Raw genomic sequence first — 27737 nt, 5'->3', positions numbered from 1 at the left:
TGGTTCCCTTGAGGTCAGCAGCTCTTTGCTAACCTGATCAGACACAGTACCCCACCTCCACCAAGTAGAGAGGAAAGACAAAAATGCTATAAATCAAACCAAAACAAGCAAACAGAAAACTTTACGGGATAAAATTGGCTGGAAAAACCAGATAATAGTGGTAGAAACACTAACAAAAATGAAGTTCTGATTATTGAAATAGGCAGCAATGGGAAATTATAATTAAACTAGAAAAATTGAGAAAGAAAAAGGATGTGTATGGAAAAGGTTGAACTTAAAAAACAAAACAACAATCTAGAACGTCAAAATAAACAAAAAAAACAACCAAACCAAAAAAAAAACCAAACAAACAAACAAAAAAAAACATACACGCAACCAAAAACAAAGCAGTATGTATATGGAATTGAATATTGTCTGGGCAACACGTGGTCTTCTGGGGTATGAGATGTTAATCACAGTTCTGATACGACTGGAGGCTGCTAGTTTCTCGAACCCCAGCAGGTAGACACCCTAAATCTCTCTTCAGCCCACTTAAAAGGCACTTTGAACTTGTTCACTTACTGAGCAGAAGCTTTCTCAGGGAAGTGCTTGTTGCTGGAATCACTGCTGAAGTGGCCATCCACTTACCCTGTGTGTCAAAACTGGTCTCCCTCTGCCCCCGAGGGTTAGGGCTGCAAGGCGGCTCAGACCCCGCCCTTAGGCTACTTGGTCGCTGGGTTACCAGCTCCCACCCAATTCCAGCTCTGAGACCCTGAGGGCGGAGCTTGCCAGGGCAGATCGCTCACAATGTCTGCCTGTGACCCAGAGCCAAACTCTATTAGCTCCGTCTGGCTCAGCAGCTCAGACTGGGGCCCTAGACAAAGGCCAAAGTTCTCCGCACTCCCGCTCAGGCTCTCCCCAAGGCAGTTCAGCTGAGTGCCAAGTCCAAAGACACCAAAACAGTTCACAGGTAAGGCCTTTCTGGTTTGCAGTCTCGCTGCTACTGAACTTACAGTTGCGGGCGGGTGTAGGCGGATTGAACACACGCGACCACTTGCCGGTTTTCCACTGTTTTAGTCCTCCTCTTGGGGTCCAGAAGTCTCTCGCTGACTCCCTGTATCCTCTCAGGGGTGATGATAGGCAGATCCCACCAGCCAGAGATGCCTGGAGTCCTATATCCCCAGACTCACGGTGCCCAGATGAAAGGAAGCTGTTACTCGGCTGCCATCTTGCTCCACCCTCCCATAGTTTTCTTTATAGAGGTCCTTCACCTCCTTCGTTAGGTATATTCCTAGGTATTTCATTTTCTTTGAAACTATGGTGAAGGGAGTTGTGTCCTTAATTAGCTTCTCATCTTGACTGTTATTGGCGTATACAAAGGCTACTGACTTGTGGACATTGATTTTATACCCTGAAACATTACTGTATTTTTTGATGACTTCTAGGAGTCTTGTGGTTGAGTCTTTGGGATTCTCTAAGTATAAGATCATGTCATCAGCAAAGAGGGAGAGTTTGACCTCCTCAACTCCCATTTGGATTCCCTTTATTTCCTTGTCTTGCCTAATTATATTGGCTAGAACTTCCAGCACTATGTTGAATAGTAAAGGTGACAGAGGACAACCTAGTCTGGTTCCAGTTCTAAGAGGAAAAGCTTTCAGTTTTACTCCATTCAGTAAAATATTAGCTGTAGGTTTGTCATAGATAGCTTCAATCAGTTTTAGAAATGTGCCACCTATGCCTATACTCTTCAGTGTTCTAATTAGAAAAGGATGCTGGATTTTATCGAATGCTTTTTTTGCATCTATTGACAGGATCATATGATCTTTATTTTTGACTCTGTTAATATGGTGGATAACATTTATGGACTTGCATATGTTAAACCAGCCTTGCATCCCTAGGATGAAACTTAATTATGATGTATGAATTTTTTGATGATAAGCTGTAATCTATTGGCTAGGATTTTGTTGAGAATTTTTGCATCTATATTCATGAGTGAGATTGGTCTGAGATTCTCCTTTTTGTTTGGGTCTTTTCCTGGTTTTGGTATCAGAGTGATGTTTGCTTCATAGAATGTTTTGGGGAAGATTCCTTCTTCTTCAATTTTTTGGAATAATTTCTGCAGTACAGGAATAAGCTCTTCCTTGAAGGTTTGATAGAATTCTGGTGTGAAGCCATCTGGACCAGGGCATTTTTTGGTTGGGAGATTTTTTATTGTTTCTTTAATCTCAGTGCTTGAAATTGGTCTGTTCAGGAGCTCTGTTTCTTCCTGGCTAAGTCTAGGGAGAGGGTATGATTCCAAATATTGATCCATTTCCTTCACATTGTCAAATTTCTGGGCATAGAGTTTCCGGTAGTATTCAGAGATAATCTCTTGTATCTCTGTGGGATCAGTTGTTATTTCCCCTTTATCATTTCTGATTGAGGTTACTAGAGATTTTACTTTTCCATTTCTTGTTAGTCTGGCCAATGGTTTATCTATTTTATTTATTTTTTCAAAAAACCAACTCCTTGTTTCATTAATTTTCTGAATGATTCTTTTGTTTTCAATTTCATTGATCTCTGATTTGATTTTGGAGATTTCTTTTCTTTTACTGACATTAGGCTTCGATTGTTCTTTTTCCAATTCCATAAGATGGCTTGTGAGTTTGTTGATGCGCTCTCTTTCTATTTTTCGAATGTAGGCATCTAAAGCAATAAAGTTTCCTCTCAAAACTGCTTTTGCAGTATCCCACAGGTTTTGGTAGCTTGTGTCTTCATTGTTGTTATGCTCAAGGAAGTTAATAAATTCCTGTTTTATTTCTTCCTGCACCCATCTGTTATTCAACAGAAGATTGTTTAATTTCCAAGTCTTTGTGTGAGGTCGAACGTTTTTGTTAGAGTTGAGTTCCATCCTTAGTGCCTTATGGTCTGAGAAGATACAAGGTAAAATTTCAATTCTTTTGATTCTGTTGATATTTGTTTTGTGTCCCAGGATATGATCAATTTTGGAGAATGTTCCATGGGGTGATGAGAAGAATATGTATTCTTTATCTTTGGGATGGACTGTTCTATATGCATCTATCAAGCACAGTTGTTCTAGGGTCTCATTTAAATCTCTTGTATATTTGTTTAATTTCTGTTTAGAGGATCTGTCCAGCTGTGTAGCAGGAATGCTAAAGTCCCCTGTTATTATGGTATTATTAGATATCATATTGCTAAGACTGAGTAAGGTTTGTTTCAAGAATCTGGGAGCATTTAAATTGGGGGCATAATTATTTAGAATTGAAACGTCTTCTTATTGTATTTTTCCCTTGACCAATATAAAGTGACCATCTTTGTCTTTTTTGACTTTAGTTGCTTTAAATCCACATGTATCTGAAAATAAGATTGCAATTCCTCTTTTCTTCTGAATTTCATTTGCCTGAAAAATCGTCTTCCAACCCTTGACTCGGAGCTTTAATTTGTCTTTTGAAGCCAGGTGTGTTTCTTGCAGACAGCAAATGGATGGCTTGTGTTTTTTAATCCAGGCAGCCAATCTATGTCTCTTCAATGGGGAATTCAAGCCACTAACATTTATAGAGATAATTGATAAGTGTGGCAGTGTTCTATTCATCTTATTTTGTGAGAGTCCATTACTTAGCTTAATTTTTTTGTATCATTGTGAAGGTTAGGTTCTGTCCTTTAATTTCTGAGTTTTTACTTTGCTGCTGATCCATTGGGATGGTCAGTGTGCAGAACAGGTTGAAGTATTTCCTGTAGAGCTGGTCTTGTTGTGGCGAATTTCCTCAATGTTTGTATATCCGTAAATGATTTGATTTCTCTGTCAATTTTAAAGCTTAGCTTAGCAGGATATAGAATTCTGGGCTAGAAATTGTTCTGTTTAAGTAGAGTAAAGTTAGATGACCATTGTCTTCTGGCTTGGAAAGTTTCATTAGAGAAGTCTGCGGTCACTCTGATGGATTTGCCCCTGTAGGTCAACTGGCAGTTATTCCTGGCAGCTTGCAGAATCTTTTCTTTTGTCTTGACTTTGGACAGGTTCATCACAATGTGTGTTGGAGAAGCTCGGTCAGAGTTGAGGCGACCTGGGGTCCGATAGCTCTCTGAAAGCAGTGTGTCAGAATCTTTGGTGATATTTGGGAAATTTTCTTTTATAATATTCTCTAGTATGGCTTCCATTCCTCTGGGGCATTCTTCTTCCCCTTCTGGAATTCCTATAACTTATATGGTGGAAAGCTTCATAAAGTCCCATAATCCTGACAGTGAACATTCTGCTTTCTCTCTCTTCTTTTCTGCCTCTTTTACTATCTGAGTTATCTCAAGAACTTTGTCTTTTACCTCTGAAATTCTTTCTTCTGCATGGTCTAACCTGTTGCTGATACTTTCCATTGCATCTTTAAGTTCCCTAATTGACTGCTTCAGTTCCTTCAGCTCTGCTATATCCTTTCTATATTCTTCATATCGTTCATCTCTTATTTGATTCTGTTTTTGAATTTCCTTTTGGTTATTTTCCACTTTATTAGCAATTTCCTTCATTGTTTCCATTATTTCCTTCATTGTTTTCATCATGTGTATTCTAAATTCCCTTTCTGTCATTCCTAACATTTCTTTATTGGTGGAATCCTCTGCAGTAGCTACCTCATGGTCCCTAGGAGGGGTTGTTCTGGACTGGTTCTTCATGTTGCCTGGAGTTTTCTGCTGATTCTTCCTCATGTGTGATTTCTTTTATCTGTTTCCTTGCCCTAATTTTTCTTTCACTTCCTCTTGCTCTTTAAGTTCCCATGCCTGTGGACTAAGATTTCACTGAGTCCTTTTGGTGCAGGATCAGAAGGATGAGAAGGTTGAAAAGCTAGAAGGGATGAAGGAAAGAATGAAAAGAAAATAGAGAAAGGAGAGGGGGTGGATAAAAGGAATATTGGCAAAAAGAAGAGAGGCACAGAAAGAGGGAGACAGAGCAATATAGGTGTACAGTAGGGTACTTTGACACAACCTTAAAAAACCCCAACCTCTGGGGGTGCCTGGTCGGGTGGTCCCTTGAGGTCAGAAACTCTTTGCTAACCTGATCAGACACAGTACCCCACCTCCACCAAGTAGAGAGGAAAGACAAAAATGCTATAAATCAAACCAAAACAAGCAAACAGAAAACTTTACGGGATAAAATTGGGTGAAAAACCAAATAATAGGGGTAGAAACACTAGCAAAAGTGAAGTTGTAGTTATTGAAAAAGACAGCAATGGAAAATTGTATTTATAGTAGAAAAGTGGAGAAAGAAAAGAAAAAATCTGTATGGAAAAGGTTGAAATTAAAAAACAAAACAACAACAACAACATCAAAATAAACATAAAACAAACAAACAAAAAAACAACCAAAAACAAAGCAGTATATATATCTTCTTGAATATTGTTTGGGCAACAGGTGGTCTTCTGGGGTATGAGATGTTAATTACAATGCTGATACAACTGGAGGCCTCTGCTGATTTCTTGAACCCCACAGGGTAGACACCCTAAGTCTCTCTTCAGCCCTCTTAAAAGGCACTTTAAGCTTCTAAACTTGCTAAGCAGAAGCTTTCCCAGGAACGTGCTTGTCACTGGAATCACTGGTGAAGTGGCTATCCACTTACCCAGTGTGCCAAAACCAGACTCACTCTGCCCCTGAGGGTTAGGGCTGTAAGGTGCCTTAGACCCCGCCTTTAGGCTGCTCAGTCACTAGGTTACTAGGTCCCACCCGATCCTTGTTCTGCAACCCCTAGGGCGGACCTTGTTGGGGCAGTTCTCTCACAATGGCTCCCTGCGGCCCACAGCCAAACACTATTAGCTCTGTCCATCAGTCTCAGCGGCTCAGTCTGGGGTCCCAGACAATGCCCAAAGTTCTCTGCACTCCTGCTCAAGCTCTCCCCAAGGCAGTTCAACTGAGTGCCAAGTCCAAAAACACCAAAACAGTTCACAGGTAAGGCCTTTCCGGTTTGCAGTCTTGCTGCTACTGTACTTACAGCTGTCGGTGGGATTAGACTGATCAAACACACATGATTACTTGCCAGTTTTCCACTGTTTTTGGCCTCCTCTTGGGATCCGGAAGTCTCTCACTGATTCCCTGTATCCTCAAAGGGATGATTATAGGCAGATTCCCACCAGCCAGAGATGCCTGGAGTCTTATCTCCCCAGACTCACGGTGCCCAGACGCAAGGAAGCTGTTACTCAGCCGCCATTTTGCTCTCCACTGGGGAATTTAGTTTTAAGGTGTTTCTGGACCAGGAGGGCTTAGAGAGATGGTTTAGAATTTTATTTTTGGTTTCAATCCCCGTTTTTGGCCTAGATATGCAGAGGCAGTAGCAGTAGCCAAACTTTATTTTATTCCATGGTTGACGGGTGGAGCAGCTATTTGTCCTCGGTCTATTTAGGCCCTCAGTGGGACTTCATGGCCCAGGAGAGGTTTAGAGCCAGAAAATGTTTGGGGACAGAGAGGAATGGAAGTAGATGGGCACTTATCAACCCCAAAACTTTTTAAGTGATATTGCTGAAAACCAAAAGCTGAGCACAGGTTATAAAACTAACTTATCTGTCAGTATTAAGGTCCTGAAGTCTTGGTTATAGTTGCTGACTTGTAGCAATTAGTCATATACATAAATCGTTATGTTAAGACCATTCTATCCCTTCAACTGGCCTTGCAGCCTCATATTCCTCCCTCTTGCAAGTTAGTCCCTGGTCTAACTAGAGGGACTAGTGGGAGGAGGGTCTGTCTGTATAATGACAGGGCATCAAGCAATGGAAACAAGCCAGGCCCAGTGAGATTGTAGAAGAGGAAGGCTCGCAGGGTCTCGTGGATTATCTCTAGTCTTCAGCATCCTATAAGTCTTGTTTTCTTGGAAGTAAAATGAGAAATAAATTACATTAATAATTTCACAATTAAAGAAGAAGAATTAGGGTATTCAAATGGGAAAAGGAACTTATCCTGGTAGATAGTCAAGGAAAACATTGTGAAGAAAATTATAACTCCTTTTTGTCTGTTGTAATCAAGAAATAACCAGAATTTAATCCAAACTTTGGATAGATAATAAAAAACTTAAATACAAAAGGATAAGCTAGGATTTAATAATGGGCTTTTGCTTTGTTTCTGAGACACAATTTTCTCTCTCTAATTTCTCATTTTTATTAAAGACAAATTATAGTAGGGCCAACTTATTTATAAAATAAATTTTAGTCTTATTATACTAGGTTTGATTATTTGCATTAAAAATTACAGTAAGAATGGCCTTTTTAAAAATCAGCTTGGCTGGAAACAACCCCTCCCCCTTATTTGTTTTTAGGAATATCAGATTACTTAAAAGTTACTGCAGCCACGCCAAAGATTTAACTGCCTGTAATACTTATATGAATTGGAAGATTCTTCTTTTTGGAGGTCCCAGGGTAGCTTGAGATTTTGGACCTGTAACATTCTTTACTTACCACACATCAGGAAATGTTATAGATGAGGTATCAGATCAGTATTTTCTCCAGAGGGTTTTTATTGGCCTTATAAAGTCAACCTGATTCCTCAAAGCCGTATGGGCATATTTGAAAATACACTATTGTAGTCAAAGCCCTAGTAAAATAACCAGTATCTCTAATTCAGTCCTGTCACAAAAGAAAAACTAATGTTTATTGAACTTATGCAAATAACTATATTGCCCATAAAATAAGAATATTTGGAATAGTTTTTAAATTCTGGAGAAGTCAAGTAGAAAAATAAATGTTTCAAGTTGTTTACAAAATATGCTTACTAATTTGTTGTAATCTACAAATTGCTCAAAAGAAGGAAAAAAGTTTTCTTATCTTCTGGAAAATAAAGGAGTTAGCAATGTTTTAAATGAATGGTTAAAAAAAAATTAGTTCAGTCCCATATAATTCTTGTTTTTCTTGAAGTTGGGTTAGCAATCCTCAGGAATGCATCAGGTTTTTTTGTTTTTGTTTTTAAAATAAGCCAGTTTCAGGGCGGCGCCTGTGCCTCAAGGAGTAGGGTGCTGGCCCCATATACCGGGGGTGGAGGGTTCAAGCCTGGCCATGGCCAAAACTGAAAATAAATAAATAAATAATAATAAGCCAGTTTCAATAGAGTCTGGAGGGCACCTCACTGAGGTGTCTAGATGTTAAACTCAAAGCATCTTCAAGTGGAGTGGAAGTAGCTCTCATATAGAAAAATAAGTATTAATATTTGGAACAGTTCATCCTGGAGTCTATGTGCCACGTGATGTGTTTGTAGAGCCTCCAAAATAGGTGGTGGCAATTCCATTAAGTCCAAATCAGAAAAATAGAAGAAGAGTTTGAAAACATTATGTGGAGACGTATAATTTGGGAAAAAATTCAGTATTCAGTCTCAACCATGTGATCTCTAAGTTAGTAGGATTGCTAACCCAACTTCAAGACAAACAACAATTATATGTGACTGAACTAATTTTTTTTAAACCATTTGTTTAAAACATTGCTAACTCCTTTATTTTACAGAAGATAAGAAAACTTTTTTCCTTCTTTTAAGAAGAAATAAAGTAAAATAATAATCATGGATGAAAAAAGTCTTAGAATATCCACAACTAAAAACATCAACTGACCAAAAAAACTTGGCTCTTTTTGAGGCATTTAACATAACAGCCATAATTATTATTGATAACATATATTAAAGCACATCAGAATTTCAGGAATCTTATACAATTTTGGAACATATATTAGTAACATGTGTATATAAATTTAACCCAAAGAAAGTTAAACACCATTTTATATTTGATGATGCTTCCTGTATAATTTTAACAGACCAAATAAGCCAAGTGTGTTTCCCTTAGATTTTCAGTACCATTAATATTTAGAAAGCTACTTTGAGGCCGAAAAGATGATTTAGAAGTTTTGATTTTGGAAAGTTTTTAAATATCAAAGGTTTGAAAACAACTTTGTAAAACAAGATTATAGGTTACTATAAAGTTATTTATTTAGTAAAAGTGAATAATTCAAAAGATTTTAAAAAGCAAAACTTGTATTTTTCCTGAAAAAAAAGCCATATCCAATTTTTTCATATCTTAAATATAGAATTGTTCCTCTTATACCTAGTTGTTTTAAATATATGTTAATTATAATATTAACTCTTAGCAACCCTTACTTTTGATAAAAAGAAATTAGAAGTTAAAGTAATTTTGAGCTATTATTAGTTTTCATTTTTATATTACCACATCAAAAGATCTTTAGTTTTCTATGTCATATAAAAATAAAATGTCAAAGTGTACAAACTAAAACCTCCGTCCAACAATTAATGTTTTTGTATTCTACCTTACATATAAATAACTCAAATGTTTTCTGATCATTTTAATTCAACATAATATGACTTTTTTAACATAATATGACTTAAGATTTTAAATTACTGAAAAGAATTTTAAAATTATAACAGATACCATCTCCAATGTCCTTCTCCATCACCTTAGGTCTTAACTAGCACCATGGCACCCTAGATGGCTACAGAGGGCAAGCCCATGTCCTCAACTTACATGCCAGGTACACTGTACAGAACAAAAGACGAGATGCCTGGAGGGTCCAACTCCTTCCAGAATAGGCAGGTAGCAAAGCTGGAAAGGAAAGAGGAGCCATATCAGGCCTGGGTGTGTCTTGTAGCTCTTGGTCTGGGCACTGAAAACATGGCCTCATCATGGCTACCTATCCAGACCATCAACAATGTAAGTTTGTCATTGAGTATACCTTAGCCCTTTATATACAAAAAGCCTCATGTGTCTCTCATAGGTGAAAGAAAATAGGAAATTAAAGGTTGAGAGAGGGAGAGAGAGGAAAAGGCTTGACTAGTTAGCAAAAGCTGTTCTTGTTAAGGAAATAACAAGGGCCTTACGGGTAATAGCCCTCAGAGAGAACAGAGGGAAAATGTTTCTTTTCAGACCTTTAAAAATGGAGACTCCTGATTTTTTTCTTCTTTCGATCAGGAAAAGATGGTTCTGTATATATACATACATATATATATATATAGAGAGAGAGAGAGAGGAAGAGAGAGAGAGAATATATATATATATATTCTAATTAAAGATAGTTTTCTAGCAATTATTTTAAAATACATTAAAGAAATATACCTTGGAACAAAACATTCTCAATCTCCTTAGTGTGTTCTGAAGCTAAAAGTTCACATGTTAAAAGCCAAACTGATAGTTTTGGTGAAATTTGAGTTAGAGGTTATTAAGAGATTGATAAAAGAGTGAGAAAAAGAAGGGCAAATTGGGATAACAAGGAAGAAAAACACAAAATGTAAACATATCATATCTTCTTTAGTTAATTTCTTAGTTCTGTGAATCGATCAGTTTAGTTAAGCAGCTGTGTCCCATTCTAGGAGCTGCCATAAGGGAAGAGTTTTTAAACAAACAAAAAAAAAAAAACAAAGGTCAGTATTAGGGCAATAAAAAAAAAAAAAAACTGAGAAAGGAGGCGGAGCAAGATGGCAGCCGAGTAACAGCTTCCTTGCATCTGGGCACCGTGAGTCTGGGGAGATAGGACTCCAGCATCTCTGGCTGGTGGGATCTGCCTATCATCACCCCTGAGAGGATACAGGGAGTCAGCGAGAGACTTCTGGACCCCAAGAGGAGGACTAAAACAGTGGAAAACTGGCAAGTGGTCGCATGTGTTCAATCCATCTAAACCCGACCACAACTGTAAGTTCAGTAGCAGAGAGACTGCAAACCAGAAAGACCTTACCTGTGATCTGTTTTGGTGTCTTTGGACTTGGCACTCAGCTGAACTGCCTTGGGGAGAGCCTGAGTGGGAGTGCGGAGAACTTTAGCCTTTGTCTAGGGCCCCAGTCTGAGCCGCTGAGCCAGACGGAGCTAATAGTGTTTGGCTCTGGGTCACAGGCAGACATTGTGAGTGATCTGCTCCGGCAAGCTCCGCCCTCAGGGTCTCAGAGCTGGAATTGGGTGGGAGCTGGTAACCCAGCGACCAAGTAGCCTAAGGGCGGGGTCTGAGCCGCCTTGCAGCCCTAACCCTCGGGGGCAGAGGGAGACCAGTTTTGGCACACAGGGTAAGTGGATAGCCACTTCAGCAGTCATTCCAACGACAAGCACTTCCCTGGGAAAGCTTCTGCTCAGCAAGTGAACAAGCGCAAAATGCCTTTTAAGTGGGCTGAAGAGAAATTTAGGGTGTCTACCTGCTGGGGTTTAAGAAACTAGCAGCCTCCAGTCGTATCAGAACTGTGATTAACATCTCATACCCCAGAAGACCACGTGTTGCCCAGACAATATTCAATAACATATACATACTGCTTTGTTTTTGGTTGTGTTTTTTTTTTTTTTTTTTTTTTTTGGTTTGGTTGTTTTTTCTGTTTATTTTGATGTTGTTGATTGTTGTTTGGTTATTTAAGTTCAACTTTTCCATACAGATCCTTTTTCTTTCTCAATTTTTCTAGTTTAATTATAATTTCCCATTGCTGCCTATTTCAATAATTAGAACTTCATTTTTGTTAGTTTTTCTACCGCTATTATTTGGTTTTTCCAGCCAATTTTATCCCGCAAAGATTTCTGTTTGCTTGTTTTGGTTCGATTTATAGCATTTCTGTCTTTCCTCTCTACTTGGTGGAGGTGCGGTACTGTGTCTGATCAGGTTAGCAAAGAGCTGCTGACCTCAAGGGAACCACCCAACTGGGCACCCACAGAAGGTTTTTTTTTTTTTTTAAGGTTGTATCAAAGTACCCTACTGTACACCTATATTGCTCTGTCTCCCTCTTTCTGTGCCTCTCTTCTTTTTGTCAATATTCCTTTTACCCACCCCCGCTCCTTTCTCTATTTTTCTATTTTTTTTCTTATCACTCGGTCCTCTTTTCTTTCATCCCTTTTTTGCTCTTCAACCTTCTCACACTTCTGGTCCTGTAACCCTTAGTCCACAGGCACGAGAACTTAAAGATCAAGAGGAAGTGAAAGGAAAATTAGGGCAAGGAAACAGATAAAAGAAATCACTCATGAGGAAGAATCAGCAGAAAACTCCAGGCAACATGAAGAACCAGTCCAGAACAACCCCGCCAAGGGACCATGAGGTAGCTACTACAGAGGATTCCACCTATACAGAAATGTTAGGAATGACAGAAAGGGAATTTAGAATACACATGATGAAAACAATGAAGGAAATGATGGAAACAATGAAGGAAATTGCTAATAAAGTGGAAAATAACCAAAAGGAAATTCAAAAACAGAATCAAATAAGAGATGAACGATATGAAGAATATAGAAAGGATATAGCAGAGCTGAAGGAACTGAAGCAGTCAATTAGGGAACTTAAAGATGCAATGGAAAGTATCAGCAACAGGTTAGACCATGCAGAAGAAAGAATTTCAGAGGTAGAAGACAAAGTTCTTGAGATAACTCAGATAGTAAAAGAGGCAGAAAAGAAGAGAGAGAAAGCAGAATGTTCACTGTCAGAATTATGGGACTTTATGAAGCTTTTCACCATACGAGTTATAGGAATTTCAGAAGGGGAAGAAGAATGCCCCAGAGGAATGGAAGCCATACTAGAGAATATTATAAAAGAAAATTTCCCAAATATCACCAAAGATTCTGACACACTGCTTTCAGAGAGCTATCGGACCCCAGGTCACCTCTACTCTAACCGAGCTTCTCCAACACACATTGTGATGAACCTGTCCAAAGTCAAGACAAAAGAAAAGATTCTGCAAGCTGCCAGGAGTAAGTGCCAGTTGACCTACAGGGGCAAATCCATCAGAGTGACCGCAGACTTCTCTAATGAAACTTTCCAAGCAAGAAGACAATGGTCATCTACCTTTAATCTACTTAAACAGAACAATTTCCAGCCCAGAATTCTGTACCCTGCTAAGCTAAGCTTCAAAATTGACGGAGAAATCAAATCATTTACGGATATACAAACATTGAGGAAATTCGCCACAACAAGACCAGCTCTACAGGAAATACTTCAACCTGTTCTGCACACTGACCACCACAATGGATCAGCAGCAAAGTAAGAACTCAGAAATTAAGGGACAGAACCAAACCTCCACACTGATGCAAAAGATAAAACTAAGCAATGGACTCTGACCAAATAAGACGAATACAATACTACCACATTTATCAATTATCTCAATAAATGTTGATGGCTTGAATTCCCCACTGAAGAGACATAGATTGGTTGACTGGATTAAAAAACACAAGCCATCCATTTGCTGTCTGCAAGAAACACACCTGGCTTCAAAAGACAAATTAAAGCTCCGAATCAAGAGTTGGAAGACAATTTTTCAGGCAAATGGAATTCAGAAGAAAAGAGGAGTTGCAATCTTATTTTCAGATACATGTGGATTTAAAGCAACTAAAGTCAAAAAAGACAAAGATGGTCACTTTATATTGGTCAAGGGAAAAATACAACAAGAAGACATTTCAATTCTAAATATCTATGCACCCAATTTAAATGCTCCCAGATTCTTGAAACAGACCTTACTCAGTCTGAGCAATATGATATCTGATAATACCATAATAACAGGGGACCTTAACACTTCTCTTACAGAGCTGGACAGATCCTCTAAACAGAAATTAAACAAGGATATAAGAGATTTAAATGAGACCCTAGAACAACTGTGCTTGATAGATGCATATAGAACACTCCATCCCAAAGATAAAGAATATACATTCTTCTCATCCTCCCATGGAATATTCTCCAAAATTGATCATATCCTGGGACACAAAACAAATATCAACAGAATCAAAAGAATTGAAATTTTACCTTGTATCTTCTCAGCCCATAAGGCACTAAAGGTGGAACTCAACTCTAACAAAAATGCTCAACCCCACCCAAAGGCATGGAAACGAAACAATCTTCTGTTGAATAACAGATGGGTGAAGGAAGAAATAAAACAGGAAATCGTTAACTTCCTTGAGCATAACAACAATGAAGACACAAGCTACCAAAACCTGTGGGATACCGCAAAAGCAGTTTTGAGAGGAAAATTCATCGCTTTAGATGCCTACATTCGAAAAACAGAAAGAGAGCACATCAACAATCTTCCAAGAGATCTTATGGAATTGGAAAAAGAAGAACAATCTAAGCCTAAACTCAGTAGAAGAAAGGAAATATCCAAAATCAAATCAGAGATCAATGAAATTGAAAACAAAAGAATCATTCAGAAAATTAATGAAACAAGGAGCTGGTTTTTTGAAAAAATAAATAAAATAGATGAACCATTGGCCAGACTAACGAGGAATAGAAAAGTAAAATCTCTAGTAACCTCAATCAGAAATGATAAAGGGGAAATAACAATTGATCCCACAGAGATACAAGAGATCATCTCTGAATACTACCAGAAACTCTATGCCCAGAAATTTGACAATGTGAAAGAAATGGATCAATATTTGGAATGACACCCCTCCCTAGACTCAGCCAGGAAGAAATAGAGCTCCTGAACAGACCAATTTCAAGCACTGAGATCAAAGAAACAATAAAAAATCTTCGAACCAAAAAATGCCCTGGTCCAGATGGCTTCACTCCAGAATTCTATCAAACCTTCAAGGAAGAGCTTATTCCTGTACTGCAGAAATTATTCCAAAAAATTGAGGAAGAAGGAATCTTCCCCAATACCTTGTATGAAGCAGACATCACCCTGATACCAAAACCAGGAAAAGACCCAAACAAAAAGGAGAATTTCAGACCAATCTTACTCATGAATATAGACGCAAAAATTCTCAACAAAATCCTAGCCAATAGATTACAGCTTATCATCAAAAAAGTCATTCATCATGATCAAGTAGGCTTCATCCCAGGGATGCAAGGCTGGTTTAACATACGCAAGTCTATAAACGTTATCCACCATATTAACAGAGGCAAAAATAAAGATCACATGATCCTCTCAATAGATGCAGAAAAACCATTTGATAAAATCCAGCATCCTTTTGAATTAGAACACTGAATATTATAAGCATAGGTGACACATTTCTAAAACTGATTAAAGCTATCTATGACAAACCCACAGCCAATATTTTACTGAATGGAGTAAAACTGAAAGCTTTTCCTCTTAGAACTGGAACCAGACAAGGTTGTCTCTGTCACCTTTACTATTCAACATAGTGCTGGAAGTTCTAGCCAATACAATTAGGCAAGACAAGCAAATAAAGGGAATCCAAATGGGAGCAGAGGAGATCAAACTCTCCCTCTTTGCTGACGACATGATCTTATACTTAGAGAACCCCAAAGACTCAACCACAAGACTCCTAGAAGTCATCAAAAAATACAGTAATGTTTCAGGATATAAAATCAATGTCCACAAGTCAGTAGCCTTTGTGTACACCAATAACAGTCAAGATGAGAAGCTAATTAAGGACACAACTCCCTTCACCATAGTTTCAAAGAAAATGAAATACCTAGGAGTATACCTAACGAAGGAGGTGAAGGACCTCTATAAAGAAAACTATGAAATCCTCAGAAAGGAAATAGCAGACGATATTAACAAATGGAAGAACATACCATGCTCATGGATGGGAAGAATCAACATTGTTAAAATGTCTATACTTCCCAAAGCAATCTACCTATTCAATGCCATTCCTATCAAAGTACCTACATCGTACTTTCAAGATTTGGAAAAAATGACTCTGCATTTTGTATGGAACCGGAAAAAACCCCGTATAGCTAAGGCAGTTCTCTGTAACAAAAATAAAGCTGGGGGCATCAGCATACCAGATTTTAGTCTGTACTACAAACCCATAGTGCTCAAGACAGCATGGTACTTGCACAAAAACAGAGACATAGACACTTGGAATCGAATTGAAAACCAAGAAATGAAACTAACATCTTACAACCACCTAATCTTCGATAAACCAAACAAGAACTTACCTTGGGGGAAAGACTCCCTATTCAATAAATGGTGTTGGGAGAACTGGATGTCTACATGTAAAAGACTGAAACTGGACCCACACCTTTCCCCACTCACAAAAATTGTTTCAAGATGGATAAAGGACTTAAATTTAAGGCATGAAACAATAAAAATCCTCCAAGAAAGCATAGGAAAAACACTGGAAGATATTGGCCTGGGGAAAGACTTCATGAAGAAGACTGCCATGGCAATTGCAACAACAACAAAAATAAACAAATGGGACTTCATTAAACTGAAAAGTTTCCGTACAGCTAAGGAGACAATAACCAAAGCAAAGAGACAACGCACAGAATGGGAAAGGATATTTGCATATTTTCTTTTTTTTTTTTTTTGTATTGTTGGGGATTCATTGAGGGTACAATAAGCCAGTTACACTGATTGCAATTGTTAGGTAAAGTCCCTCTTGCAATCATGTCTTGCCCCCATAAAGTGTGACACACACCAAGGCCCCACCCCCCTCCCTCCATCCCTCTTTCTGCTTCCCCCCCCATAACCTTAATTGTCATTAATTGTCCTCATATCAAAATTGAGTACATAGGATTCATGCTTCTCCATTCTTGTGATGCTTTACTAAGAATAATGTCTTCCACGTCCATCCAGGTTAATACGAAGGATGTAAAGTCTCCATTTTTTTTAATGGCTGGATACTATTCCATGGTATACATATACCACAGCTTGTTAATCCATTCCTGGGTTGGTGGGCATTTAGGCTGTTTCCACATTTTGGCGATTGTAAATTGAGCTGCAATAAACAGCCTAGTGCAAGTGTCCTTATGATAAAAGGATTTTTTTCCTTCTGGGTAGATGCCCAGTAATGGGATTGCAGGATCGAATGGGAGGTCTAGGTTGAGTGCTTTGAGGTTTCTCCATACTTCCTTCCAGAAACGTTGTACTAGTTTGCAGTCCCACCAGCAGTGTAAAAGTGTTCCCTTCTCTCCACATCCATGCCAGCATCTGCGGTTTTGAGATTTTGTGATGTGGGCCATTCTCACTGGGGTTAGATGATATCTCAGGGTTGTTTTGATTTGCATTTCTCTAATATATAGAGATGATGAACATTTTTTCATGGATTTGTTAGCCATTCATCTGTCATCTTTAGAGAAAGTTCTATTCATGTCTCTTGCCCATTGATATAAGGGATTGTTGGCTTTTTTCATGTGGATTAATTTGAGTTCTCTATAGATCCTGGTTATCAAGCTTTTGTCTGATTGAAAATATGCAAATATCCTTTCCCATTCTGTGCGTTGTCTCTTTGCTTTGGTTATTGTGTCCTTAGCAGTACAGAAGCTTTTCAGTTTAATGAAGTCCCATTTGTTTATTTTTGTTGTTGTTGCAATTGCCATGGCAGTCTTCTTCATGAAGTCTTCCCCCAGGCCAATATCTTCCAGTGTTTTTCCTATGCTTTCTTGGAGGATTTTTACTGTTTCATGCCTTAAATTTAAGTCCTTTATCCATCTTGAATTAATTTTTGTGAGTGGGGAAAGGGGTGGGTCCAGTTTCAGTCTTTTACATGTAGACATCCAGTTCTCCCAACACCATTTATTGAATAGGGAGTCTTTCCCCCAAGGTAAGTTCTTGTTTGGTTTATCGAAGATTAGGTGGTTGTAAGATGTTAGTTTCATTTCTTGGTGTTCAATTCGATTCCAAGTGTCTATGTCTCTGTTTTTGTGCCAGTACCATGCTGTCTTGAGCACTATGGCTTTGTAGTACAGACTAAAATCTGGTATGCTGATGCCCCCAGCTTTATTTTTGTTACAGAGAACTGCCTTAGCTATACGGGTTTTTTTCCGGTTCCATACAAAACGGAGAATCATTTTTTCCAAATCTTGAAAGTACAATGTAGGTACTTTGATAGGAATGGCATTGAATAGGTAGATTGCTTTGGGAAGTATAGACATTTTAACAATGTTTATTCTTCCCATCCATGAGCATGGTATGTTCTTCCATTTGTTAATATCCTCTGCTATTTCCTTTCTGAGGATTTCATAGTTTTCTTTATAGAGGTCCTTCACCTCCTTCGTTAGGTATATTCCTAGGTATTTCATTTTCTTTGAAACTATGGTGAAGGGAGTTGTGTCCTTAATTAGCTTCTCATCTTGACTTTTATTGGTGTATACAAAGGCTACTGACTTGTGGACATTGATTTTATATCCTGAAACATTACTGTATTTTTTGATGACTTCTAGGAGTCTTGTGGTTGAGTCTTTGGGGTTCTCTAAGTATAAGATCATGTCGTCAGCAAAGAGGGAGAGTTTGATCTCCTCTGCTCCCATTTGGATTCCCTTTATTTGCTTGTCTTGCCTAATTGTATTGGCTAGAACTTCCAGCACTATGTTGAATAGTAAAGGTGACAGAGACAACCTTGTCTGGTTCCAGTTCTAAGAGGAAAAGCTTTCAGTTTTACTCCATTCAGTAAATATTGGCTGTGGGTTTGTCATAGATAGCTTCAATCAGTTTTAGAAATGTGCCACCTATGCCTATAACATTCAGTGTTCTAATTAGAAAAGGATGCTGGATTTTATCAAATGGTTTTTCTGCATCTATTGAGAGGATCATGTGATCTTTATTTTTGCCTCTGTTAATATGGTGGATAACGTTTATAGACTTGCGTATGTTAAACCAGCCTTGCATCCCTGGGATGAAGCCTACTTGATCATGATGAATGACTTTTTTGATGATAAGCTGTAATCTATTGGCTAGGATTTTGTTGAGAATTTTTGCGTCTATATTCATGAGTGAGATTGGTCTGAAATTCTCCTTTTTGTTTGGGTCTTTTCCTGGTTTTGGTATCAGGGTGATGTCTGCTTCATACAATGTATTGGGGAAGATTCCTTCTTCCTCAGTTTTTTGAGATAATTTCTGCAGAACAGGAATAAGCTCTTCCTTGAAGGTTTGATTGAATACTGGAGTGAAGCCATCTGGACCAGGGCATTTTTTAGTTGGAAGCTTTTTTATTGTTTCTTTGATCTCAGTGCTTGAAATTGGTCTGTTCAGGAGGTCTATTTCTTCCTGGCTAAGTCTAGGGAGAGGGTGTGATTCCAAATATTGATCCATTTCCTTCACATTGTCAAATTTCTGGGCATAGAGTTTCTGGTAGTATTCAGAGATGATCTCTTGTATCTCTGTGGGATCAGTTGTTATTTCCCCTTTATCATTTCTGATTGAGGTTACTAGAGATTTTACTTTTCTATTCCTCGTTAGTCTGGCCAATGGTTTATCTATTTTATTTATTTTTTCAAAAAACCAACTCCTTGTTTCATTAATTTTCGGAATGATTCTTTTGTTTTCAATTTCATTGATGTCTGATTTGATTTTGGATATTTCTTTTCTTCTACTGAGTTTAGGCTTAGATTGTTCTTCTTTTTCCAATACCATAAGATCTCTTTTGAGATCGTTGATGTGCTCTCTTTCTGTTTTTCGAATGTAGGGATCTAAAGCGATGAATTTTCCTCTCAAAACTGCGTTTGCATTATCCCACAGGTTTGGTAGCTTGTGTCTTCATTGTTGTTATGCTCAAGGAAGTTAATGATTTCCTGTTTTATTTCTTCCTTCACCCATCTGTTATTCAACAGAAGACTGTTTAATTTTCATGCCTTTGGGTGGGGTCGAGCATTTTTGTTAGAGTTGAGTTCCACCTTTAGTGCCTTATGGTCTGAAAAGATACAAGGTAAAATTTCAATTCTTTTGATTCTGTTGATATTTGTTTTGTGTCCCAGGATATGATCAATTTTGGAGAATGTTCCATGGGGTGATGAGAAGAATGTATATTCTTTATCTTTGGGGTGAAGTGTTCTATATGCGTCTATCAAGCATAGTTGTTCTAGGGTCTCATTTAAATCTCTTACATCTTTGTTTAATTTCTGTTTAGAGGATCTGTCCAGCTCAGTAAGAGGTGTGTAAAGTCCCCTGTTATGATGGTATTATCAGATATCATATTGCTCAGACTGAGTAAGGTCTGCTTCAAGAATCTGGGAGCATTTAAATTGGGTGCATAAATATTTAGAATTGAAATGTCTTCTTGTTGTAGTTTTCCCTTGACCAATATAAAGTGACCATCTTTGTCTTTTTTGACTTTAGTTGCTTTAAATCCACATGTATCTGAAAATAAGATTGCAACTCCTCTTTTCTTCTGAATTCCATTTGCCTGAAAAATTGTCTTCCAACCCTTGACTCGGAGCTTTAATTTCTCTTTTGAAGCCAGGTGTGTTTCTTGCAGACAGCAAATGGATGGCTTCTGTTTTTTAATCCAGTCAGCCAATCTATGTCTCTTCAGTGGGGAATTCAAGCCATTAACATTTATTGAGATAATTGATAAGTGTGGTAGTATTCTATTCGTCTCATTTGGTGAGAGTCCATTGCTTAGTTTTATCTTTTGCATCAGTGTGGAGGTTAGGTTCTGTCCTTTGATTTCTGAGTTCTTACTTTGGTGCTGATCCATTGTGGTGGTCAGTGTGCAGAACAGGTTGAAGTATTTCCTGTAGAGCTGGTCTTGTTGTGGCGAATTTCCTCAATGTTTGTATAACCGTAAATGATTTGATTTCTCCATCAATTTTGAAGCTTAGCTTAGCAGGGTACAGAATTCTGGGCTGAAAATTGTTCTGTTTAAGTAGATTAAAGTTAGACGACCATTGTCTTCTTGCTTGGAAAGTTTCATTAGAGAAGTCTGCGGTCACTCTGATGGATTTGCCCCTGTAGGTCAACTGGCGCTTACTCCTGGCAGCTTGCAGAATCTTTTCTTTTGTCTTGACTTTGGACAGGTTCATCACAATGTGTCTTGGAGAAGCTCGGTTAGAGTTGAGGCGACCTGGGGTCCGATAGCCCTCTGAAAGCAGTGTGTCAGACTCTTTGGTGATGTTTGGGAAATTTTCTTTTATAATATTCTCTAGTATGGCTTCCATTCCTCTGGGGCACTCTTCTTTCCCTTCTGGAATTCCTATAACTCGTATGTTGGAACGCTTCATAAAGTCCCATAATTCTGACAGGGAACGTTCTGCTTTCTCTCTCTTCTTTTCTGCCTCTTTTACTGTCTGAGTTATCTCAAGAACTTTGTCTTCTACCTCTGAAATTCTTTCTTCTGCATGGTCTAACCTGTTGCTGATACTTTCCATTGCATCTTTAAGTTCCCTGATTGACTGTTTCATTTCCTTCAGCTCTGCTATATCCTTTTTATATTCTTCATATCGTTCATCTCTGATTTGATTCTGTTTTTGAATTTCCTTTTGGTTATTTTCCACTTTATTAGCAGTTTCCTTCATTGTTTCTATCATTTCTTTCATTGTTTTCAACATGTGTATTCTAAATTCCCTTTCTGTCATTCCTAACATTTCTGTATAGGTGGAATCCTCTGCAGTAGCTACCTCATGGTCCCTTGGCGGGGTTGTTCTGGACTGGTTCTTCATGTTGCCTGGAGTTTTCTGCTGATTCTTCCTCATGAGTGATTTCTTTTATCTGTTTCCTTGCCCTAATTTTCCTTTCACTTCCTCTTGCTCTTTAAGTTTTTGTGCCTGTGGACTAAAGGTTACAGGACCAGAAGTGTGAGAAGGTTGAAGAGCAAAAAAGGGATGAAACATAGGAGGACCGAGTGATAAGAAAAAAAAGAAAGATAGAGAAAGGAGAGGAGGTGGGGATAAAGAATATTGACAAAAACAAGCGAGGCACAGAAAGAGGGAGACAGTGCAATATAGGAGTACAGTAGGGTACTTTGACACAACCTTAAAAAACCCCACCTTCTGTGGGTGCCCAGTTGGGTGGTTCCCTTGAGGTCAGCAGCTCTTTGCTAACCTGATCAGACACAGTACCCCACCTCCACCAAATAGAGAGGAAAGACAAAAATGCTATAAATCAAACCAAAACAAGCAAACAGAAAACTTTACGGGGATAAAATTGGGTGAAAAACCAAATGATAGCGGTAGAAACACTAGCAAAAATGAAATTGTAGTTATTAAAAAAGGCAGCAATGGGAAGTTATAATTAAACTAGAAAAATTGAGAAAGAAAAGGGATCTGTATGGAAAAGATTGAAATTAAAAAACAAAAGAACATCAACAACGTCAAAATAAACAAACAAAAAAAAACAACCAAAGAAAAAAATACACAACCAAAAAAAAAGCAGTTTGTATATGTTATTGAATATTGTCTGGGCAACACCTGGTCTTCTGGGGTATGAAATGTTAGTCACAGTTCTGATACGACAGGAAGCTGCTGATTTCTCAAACCCCAGCAGGTAGACACCCTAAATCTCTCTTCAGCCCACTTAAAAGGCACTTTGAACTTGTAAACTTGCTGAGCAGAAGCTTTCCCAGCTTTCTCACTGGAATCACTGCTGAAGTGGCTATCCACTTACCCAGTGTGCCAAAACCGGTCTCACTCTGCCCCTGAGGGTTAGGGCTGCAAGGCGGCTCAGACCCCACCCTTAGGCTACTTGGTTGCTGGGTTACCAGCTCCCACCCGTTTCTAGCTCTGCGACCCTGAGGGTGGAGCTTGCCGGGGCAGATCACTGACAATGGTTCCGTGTGACCCACCGCCAAACACTATTAGCTCCGTCTGGCTCAGCGGCTCAGACTGGGGCCCTAGACAACGGCCAAAGTTCTCCACACTCCCGCTCAGGCCTTCCCCAAGGCAGTTCAACTCAGTGCTAAGTCCAAGGACATCAAAACAGTTCACAGGTAAGGCCTTTCTGGTTTGCAGTCTCGCTGCTACTGAACTTACAGTTGTGGGCGGGTTTAGACGGATTGAACACACGCGACCACTTGCCGGTTTTCCACTGTTTTAGTCCTCCTCTTGGGGTCCAGAAGTCTCTCGCTGACTCCCTGTATCCTCATAGGAGTGATGATAGGCAGTTCCCACCAGCCAGAGATGCCTGGAGTCCTATCTCCCCAGACTCACGGTGCCCAGATGCAAGGAAGCTGTTACTCGGCTGCCATCTTGCTCCGCCTCGATATTTGCATATTTTCAATCAGACAAAAGCTTGATAACTAGGATCTATAGATAACTCAAATTAATCCACATGAGAAAAGCCAACAATCCCTTATATCAATGGGCAAGAGACATGAATAGAACTTTCTCTAAAGACGACAGACGAATGGCTAACAAACACATGAAAAAATGTTCATCATCTCTATATACTAGAGAAATGCAAATCAAAACAACCCTGAGATATCATCTAACCCCAGTGAGAATGGCCCACATCACAAAATCTCAAAACCGCAGATGCTGGCGTGGATGTGGAGAGAAGGGAACACTTTTACACTGCTGGTGGGACTGCAAACTAGTACAACGTTTCTGGAAGGAAGTATGCAGAAACCTCAAAGCACTCAAGCTAGACCTCCCATTTGATCCTGCAATCCCATTACTGGGCATCTACCCAGAAGGAAAGAAATCCTTTTATCGTAAGGACACTTGTACTAGACTGTTTATTGCAGCTCAATTTACAATCACCAAAATGTGGAAACAGCCTAAATGCCCACCAACCCAGGAATGGATTAACAAGCAGTGGTATATGTATACCATGGAATACTATTCAGCCATTAAAAAAAATGGAGACTTTACATCCTTCTTATTAACCTGGATGGATGTGGAAGACATTATTCTTAGTAAAGCATCACAAAAATGGAGAAGCGTGAATCCTATGTACTCAATTTTGATATGAGGACAATTAATGACAATTATGGTTATGGGGGGGAAACAGAAAGAGGGAAGGAGGGAGGTGGGTGGGGCCTTGGTGTGTGTTATACTTTATGGGGGCAAGACATGATTGCAAGAGGGACTTTACCTAACAATTGCAATCAGTGTAACCTGGCTTATTGTACCCTCAATGAATCCCCAACAACAACAAAAAAAAAACTGAGAAAGAAAACATTGTTTAGGAGCAGCGATGGAAAGAGAGATAAAAAAAAGAAAAGAGTTGACTCTAAATATTTCAAATGTACCATTTTTCCCCCTCTTTTAACTTTAAATCATTAAGGAAGGCTATGAGGGAACTTCGATCCTATTTGGAAAACTTGAAACATCAACTGTAGCCTTATCTTCACTGTTTTGGAAGGTTTGGAAGCCTCTTTGTTTTAATTGAGTGCACAAATAAACTAGAGGTCTCATAAAATTTTATTGTGGCTGGCAAAGCTTTAGATCATCTTAGGTTATATTTCAGACATTCACAAGAATTTTTTTATAGTTTGTTAAGCATGTTAGTTAGTAGTGTCTCTGGCGGTGGATCAGAGACCATTTTCTTAGAACCAAAATTTTTATAGATGCACTTACCTTTATGAGAGCGTCCTCTCCACATGCCAAAATGTAAGTGTCCTCATAAACTCTTGGGGAACAGCTGTGGGACAAAATGTGTCCCCACCACCAAACCTGGGACCTACAAAACAGTCATTCCTTCCAGACCCCAAATGGAAGGAACCAGGAAAACCGGGGGAGACCCCTTAAACCCAAGGGTAAGACAAACATTTCCTCTGCGGTCTGGAATGGAGGGAACCGGAACTGGAGAAAAGTGAAGGGAAATGGCAGAGGCTCCATCTTCCACCTAAAAGCAGGAGCTCTTGGATCCAGGGAGCTTACCGGAGTTTCTCCAGCAAAGTCAGGGAGACAACTGAGCTAATCAGCAACCTGTGCAGACTTTGGTGTGTCGACCTCTGATTGCACTGGGGAAAACTGGGGTTCTCCCGGGGTGCCTTTGTGATGGTCATTTGTTAATGAACAACAACAACAAAAAAAAAAAAATTAGCAAAGTTTATACTTTGGGAAAAGGAGAGCTTTATTTCTCACAAAGAGTAGCAACATGTTGGCCATCTCGACATGTTGGGAAACAAAGCCCTGGGCGGAAGCCAGGTACGTGAGCTTCACAGAAGAGGCAAAAGGGAATAAGATTTTATGCTGAGCAGGGTAGTCACATATACATATTCTACAAGCTGCAGGAGTCATGAATATTTATCAAGGGAAGTCCTAGGCATGTAAATGTGCTTCATCTGTCCTATCCTCTCATAGCTGAGAACTCAGGGCCCCCTTGGCCAAGAGCAACCATTCAGTTAGCAGAGGGCTTAAGATTTTATTTTTAGTTCACCGAGGAATGTACAGGTATTGTATGTAAGTGCCAAGGTCCACGGAAAGGCTTCACCCTGGTTCTCGGCACACAGCAAATGCACACTGAATTACTCAGCTGTTATCAAGTGGTAAAGGAGTTACAGGAGTAGGGGTCTGCTGTCTCATTGCTCGGGTACCAATCCTGATGTCACCTCCCTTATTGACTATAAGTAACCTATTTATAACTTACTTCTACTTCTGTAAAACAGCAAACTGGGAATAATCATAGCCCCTTCCTCATGGGGTTGTTGTCAAGATTGACTAAAAGTATTAAGTTAATACTGAAGCCAACTCAAATGGCTTCTCCCCAAGCTTTTCTCCATGAACATCCAGGAAACACTAACTATTGCCCCACAGGGTTCCTCATGCTTATTTTAAGTGATGGAAGGAATTATTATTGTTATTATTTACCACTCCTACCCCACCCCAACCACCTTAAAGGAGAAATGGGTCCCCCAGTGGAATACTTTATTTAGTTAAATAGGGTGCTAGGTAGGGATGTGAATTTTGTGAGATGAGAAAGGGTTACATTGTATTGCTTAAAGGAATAGAGGGGCTTGAAAGATAAAGTGGGGGAGGTTAAATAATGGGACAGAGGATAGAAAAGAAAAAGAAAGACAATCTGTGGCTGAGAAAGAGGTGAGAGTGACATGGCTACCATCAGTTTTGAATCCAGCTAAAAATCTAAAAAGAACAGAATCTTATTCTACAGGCAATAGACATATTCTGCAGTCATAGATGAATCTCAACCAAGAAAGCAAGATGGTCCGATGTGAAAGAGGATGGGTTGGAGAGAAAGAGAGTGGGTATTTGACGTGTGAGCAAGTGACATGTTTCTGCAAGTTGTACGGCCTGGGCTGGCCTGGAAAGGATCCAGGGAATGGAAGCAGTAGGACAGGCCATGGAAGAGGTGTCCCTTCTCAAGTACAGGTGGGGCTCTGAACAGAACTGGAGGAGGGAGAGGAGGAGCAGCTCTCGTTCAGATATTCAGGGTGCCCAGGGGAGAGTAGAGTGAAGGTGGTCAGGGTAAATGTAACTAAGCAGGTGCCATTTCAGCAAAGATTTGAAACAAATGAGAGAATTAGTCATCCAGATATCTAGGGGGAAATGTCTTCAGGCAGAAGGCATAACCTGTGCAAAGTCCCCGAGGCAGGAAGCGTTTGGTGTGGGGCAGGAGCATCTGGCACAGAGGAAGCGAGAGGGGCGGTGGTAGGAGCTGAGCTCAGGGAGGTGAACCCGGCAGACCACGCTGGGTCCTGTTGGAGGGACTGGGGCTCGTATGCTGCTTATAGCGGGGACACGAGCTGACTTATGTTTTAAGAGGAGCACCCTGCATATGACGTGGAACATGGGGGGATTGGAAGTGGAGTGAGAGGAGGAAAGAATGGAAATAAGGAGACCAAGTAAGAGATTATCATGACACTCTGGGCCTTGGTCCAAGTGCAGAATGACAGCAGTAGAAGTGGTGACAAGGTGTTGAGTTCTGAATGTGTTCAGAAGGTGGAGGTAAGGGCTCAGCTGTAGGCGTGAGAGAAAGAGGAAGCTGGGGACACCCATGGTTTGGGCCTGAGTGTCTCTCAGCAGCACTGTGTAGAAGGTGTGCAGGTGTCTGTGGGTCATGTGACTAGACGCTGAAATGAGACTGTGCCACAAAGATAGTTCTTGAACTTCTCTGTAACTTCATTTCTTCTTCTGTAAAGAGAGGACATTAGAATAATGACCTCACAGGGTTGTTAATAGCGCTGAGTGAATTAAATACCCACAAAGTGCTTAGAACTGCTCTGGAAAACAACACATGCAGGGAAGTGGCATCATCACTGCTCCTATTCCCAACTGTATGCTGATGACAGAGACGCTCAGCGTGACCTTCTATACTAACTTTCACTTTGGGTGCTTCCTAGGTGTTCTCTGATGGGATTTGACCTGAATCGTCACTGGCTGGACCCCTCACCCTGGGCCCACCCTACCCTACATGGCGTGAAACAGCTCATCGTCCAGATGTACAACGACCCGGTAAGTAACTGGATGTCCTCAGCTGCTGGTCTGTGGCTTGATCTGGGAAAGGGAAGCGTGACACTGGGAAAGCCACCAGGAGCTGCAAATTAGTACTCCAGGGTCAAAGCCAGGGAGGGACTGGGTTCTGACAGGCCCTGGTCCATTCCTTCTCCCCTCATCCTTCACAGATACTGGGTTCTGAAAGATCTTGTCTCACGAGATGAAGGAAACATATGGGAGCATGTCCATTTTTGCCAGGCCTCCCTGGCAAAAACACAACTGAACTTGAATTATTGTAAGCTAAACAGAGAATTTGTTAGAAGAGTACTAGGGGAATGTCATGTAACTGAGGTCTGTAGACTGGCCTCCTCTGCATGGCAGGAACATGACTGCACATGTCATATCCAGGGGCTGTCACAGTACAGTGACTTACCCTCATTTTTAAATTATAATTCCAAAAGGATTGTGATTGGCCTAGTTTGAAGGATGTGTCCCTCTCTCAGAAAGTCAACTCTGGCCCAAGAAGAAAGGACATGTGAGGATAGGGCAGCCTTACTGGAACTGCATGTGAGGGGGTGAGGTGGCACCTGTTCCCAAAAGAAAGAACAACAGCTGTGCACACCAAGTTTGCCCACAGGGGCAAGTTCCTATCTATAAAAAATAGGAGAAGACAGTGGGGTTTCATAGCCTAGAGAAAGGCAGCCAACCACAACCGTGCTATCTCTGAAGAGCTATTGGAGAAAGGACAGGCTTCCACTCAAAGTTGAGCTATTGGAGAAAGGACCTTTTTTCAGATGGGGGACATGGGAAGAGGTGGGGTATATAAATGAATAGAACTTT

The 27737-nt window shown here is 39.8% G+C and overlaps 1 protein-coding gene across 1 annotated transcript in view; it reads left to right on the top strand.

Annotated features, from left to right (window-relative positions):
• The window catches only part of AGBL4 (AGBL carboxypeptidase 4), a 1493965-nt gene that overhangs the window by 1363772 nt on the left and 102456 nt on the right, over nucleotides 1-27737 (top strand). Inside the window, exon 9 of the mRNA XM_053576008.1 lies at nucleotides 26804-26915. Coding sequence (XP_053431983.1) covers nucleotides 26804-26915 — 112 coding nt within the window. The remainder of the gene's footprint in view (nucleotides 1-26803; nucleotides 26916-27737) is intronic.

This window comes from Nycticebus coucang, chromosome 22, assembly GCF_027406575.1.
Source record: "Nycticebus coucang isolate mNycCou1 chromosome 22, mNycCou1.pri, whole genome shotgun sequence".
NCBI lineage: Eukaryota > Metazoa > Chordata > Mammalia > Primates > Lorisidae > Nycticebus > Nycticebus coucang.
This window is presented reverse-complemented; position numbering and strand designations above follow the sequence as displayed.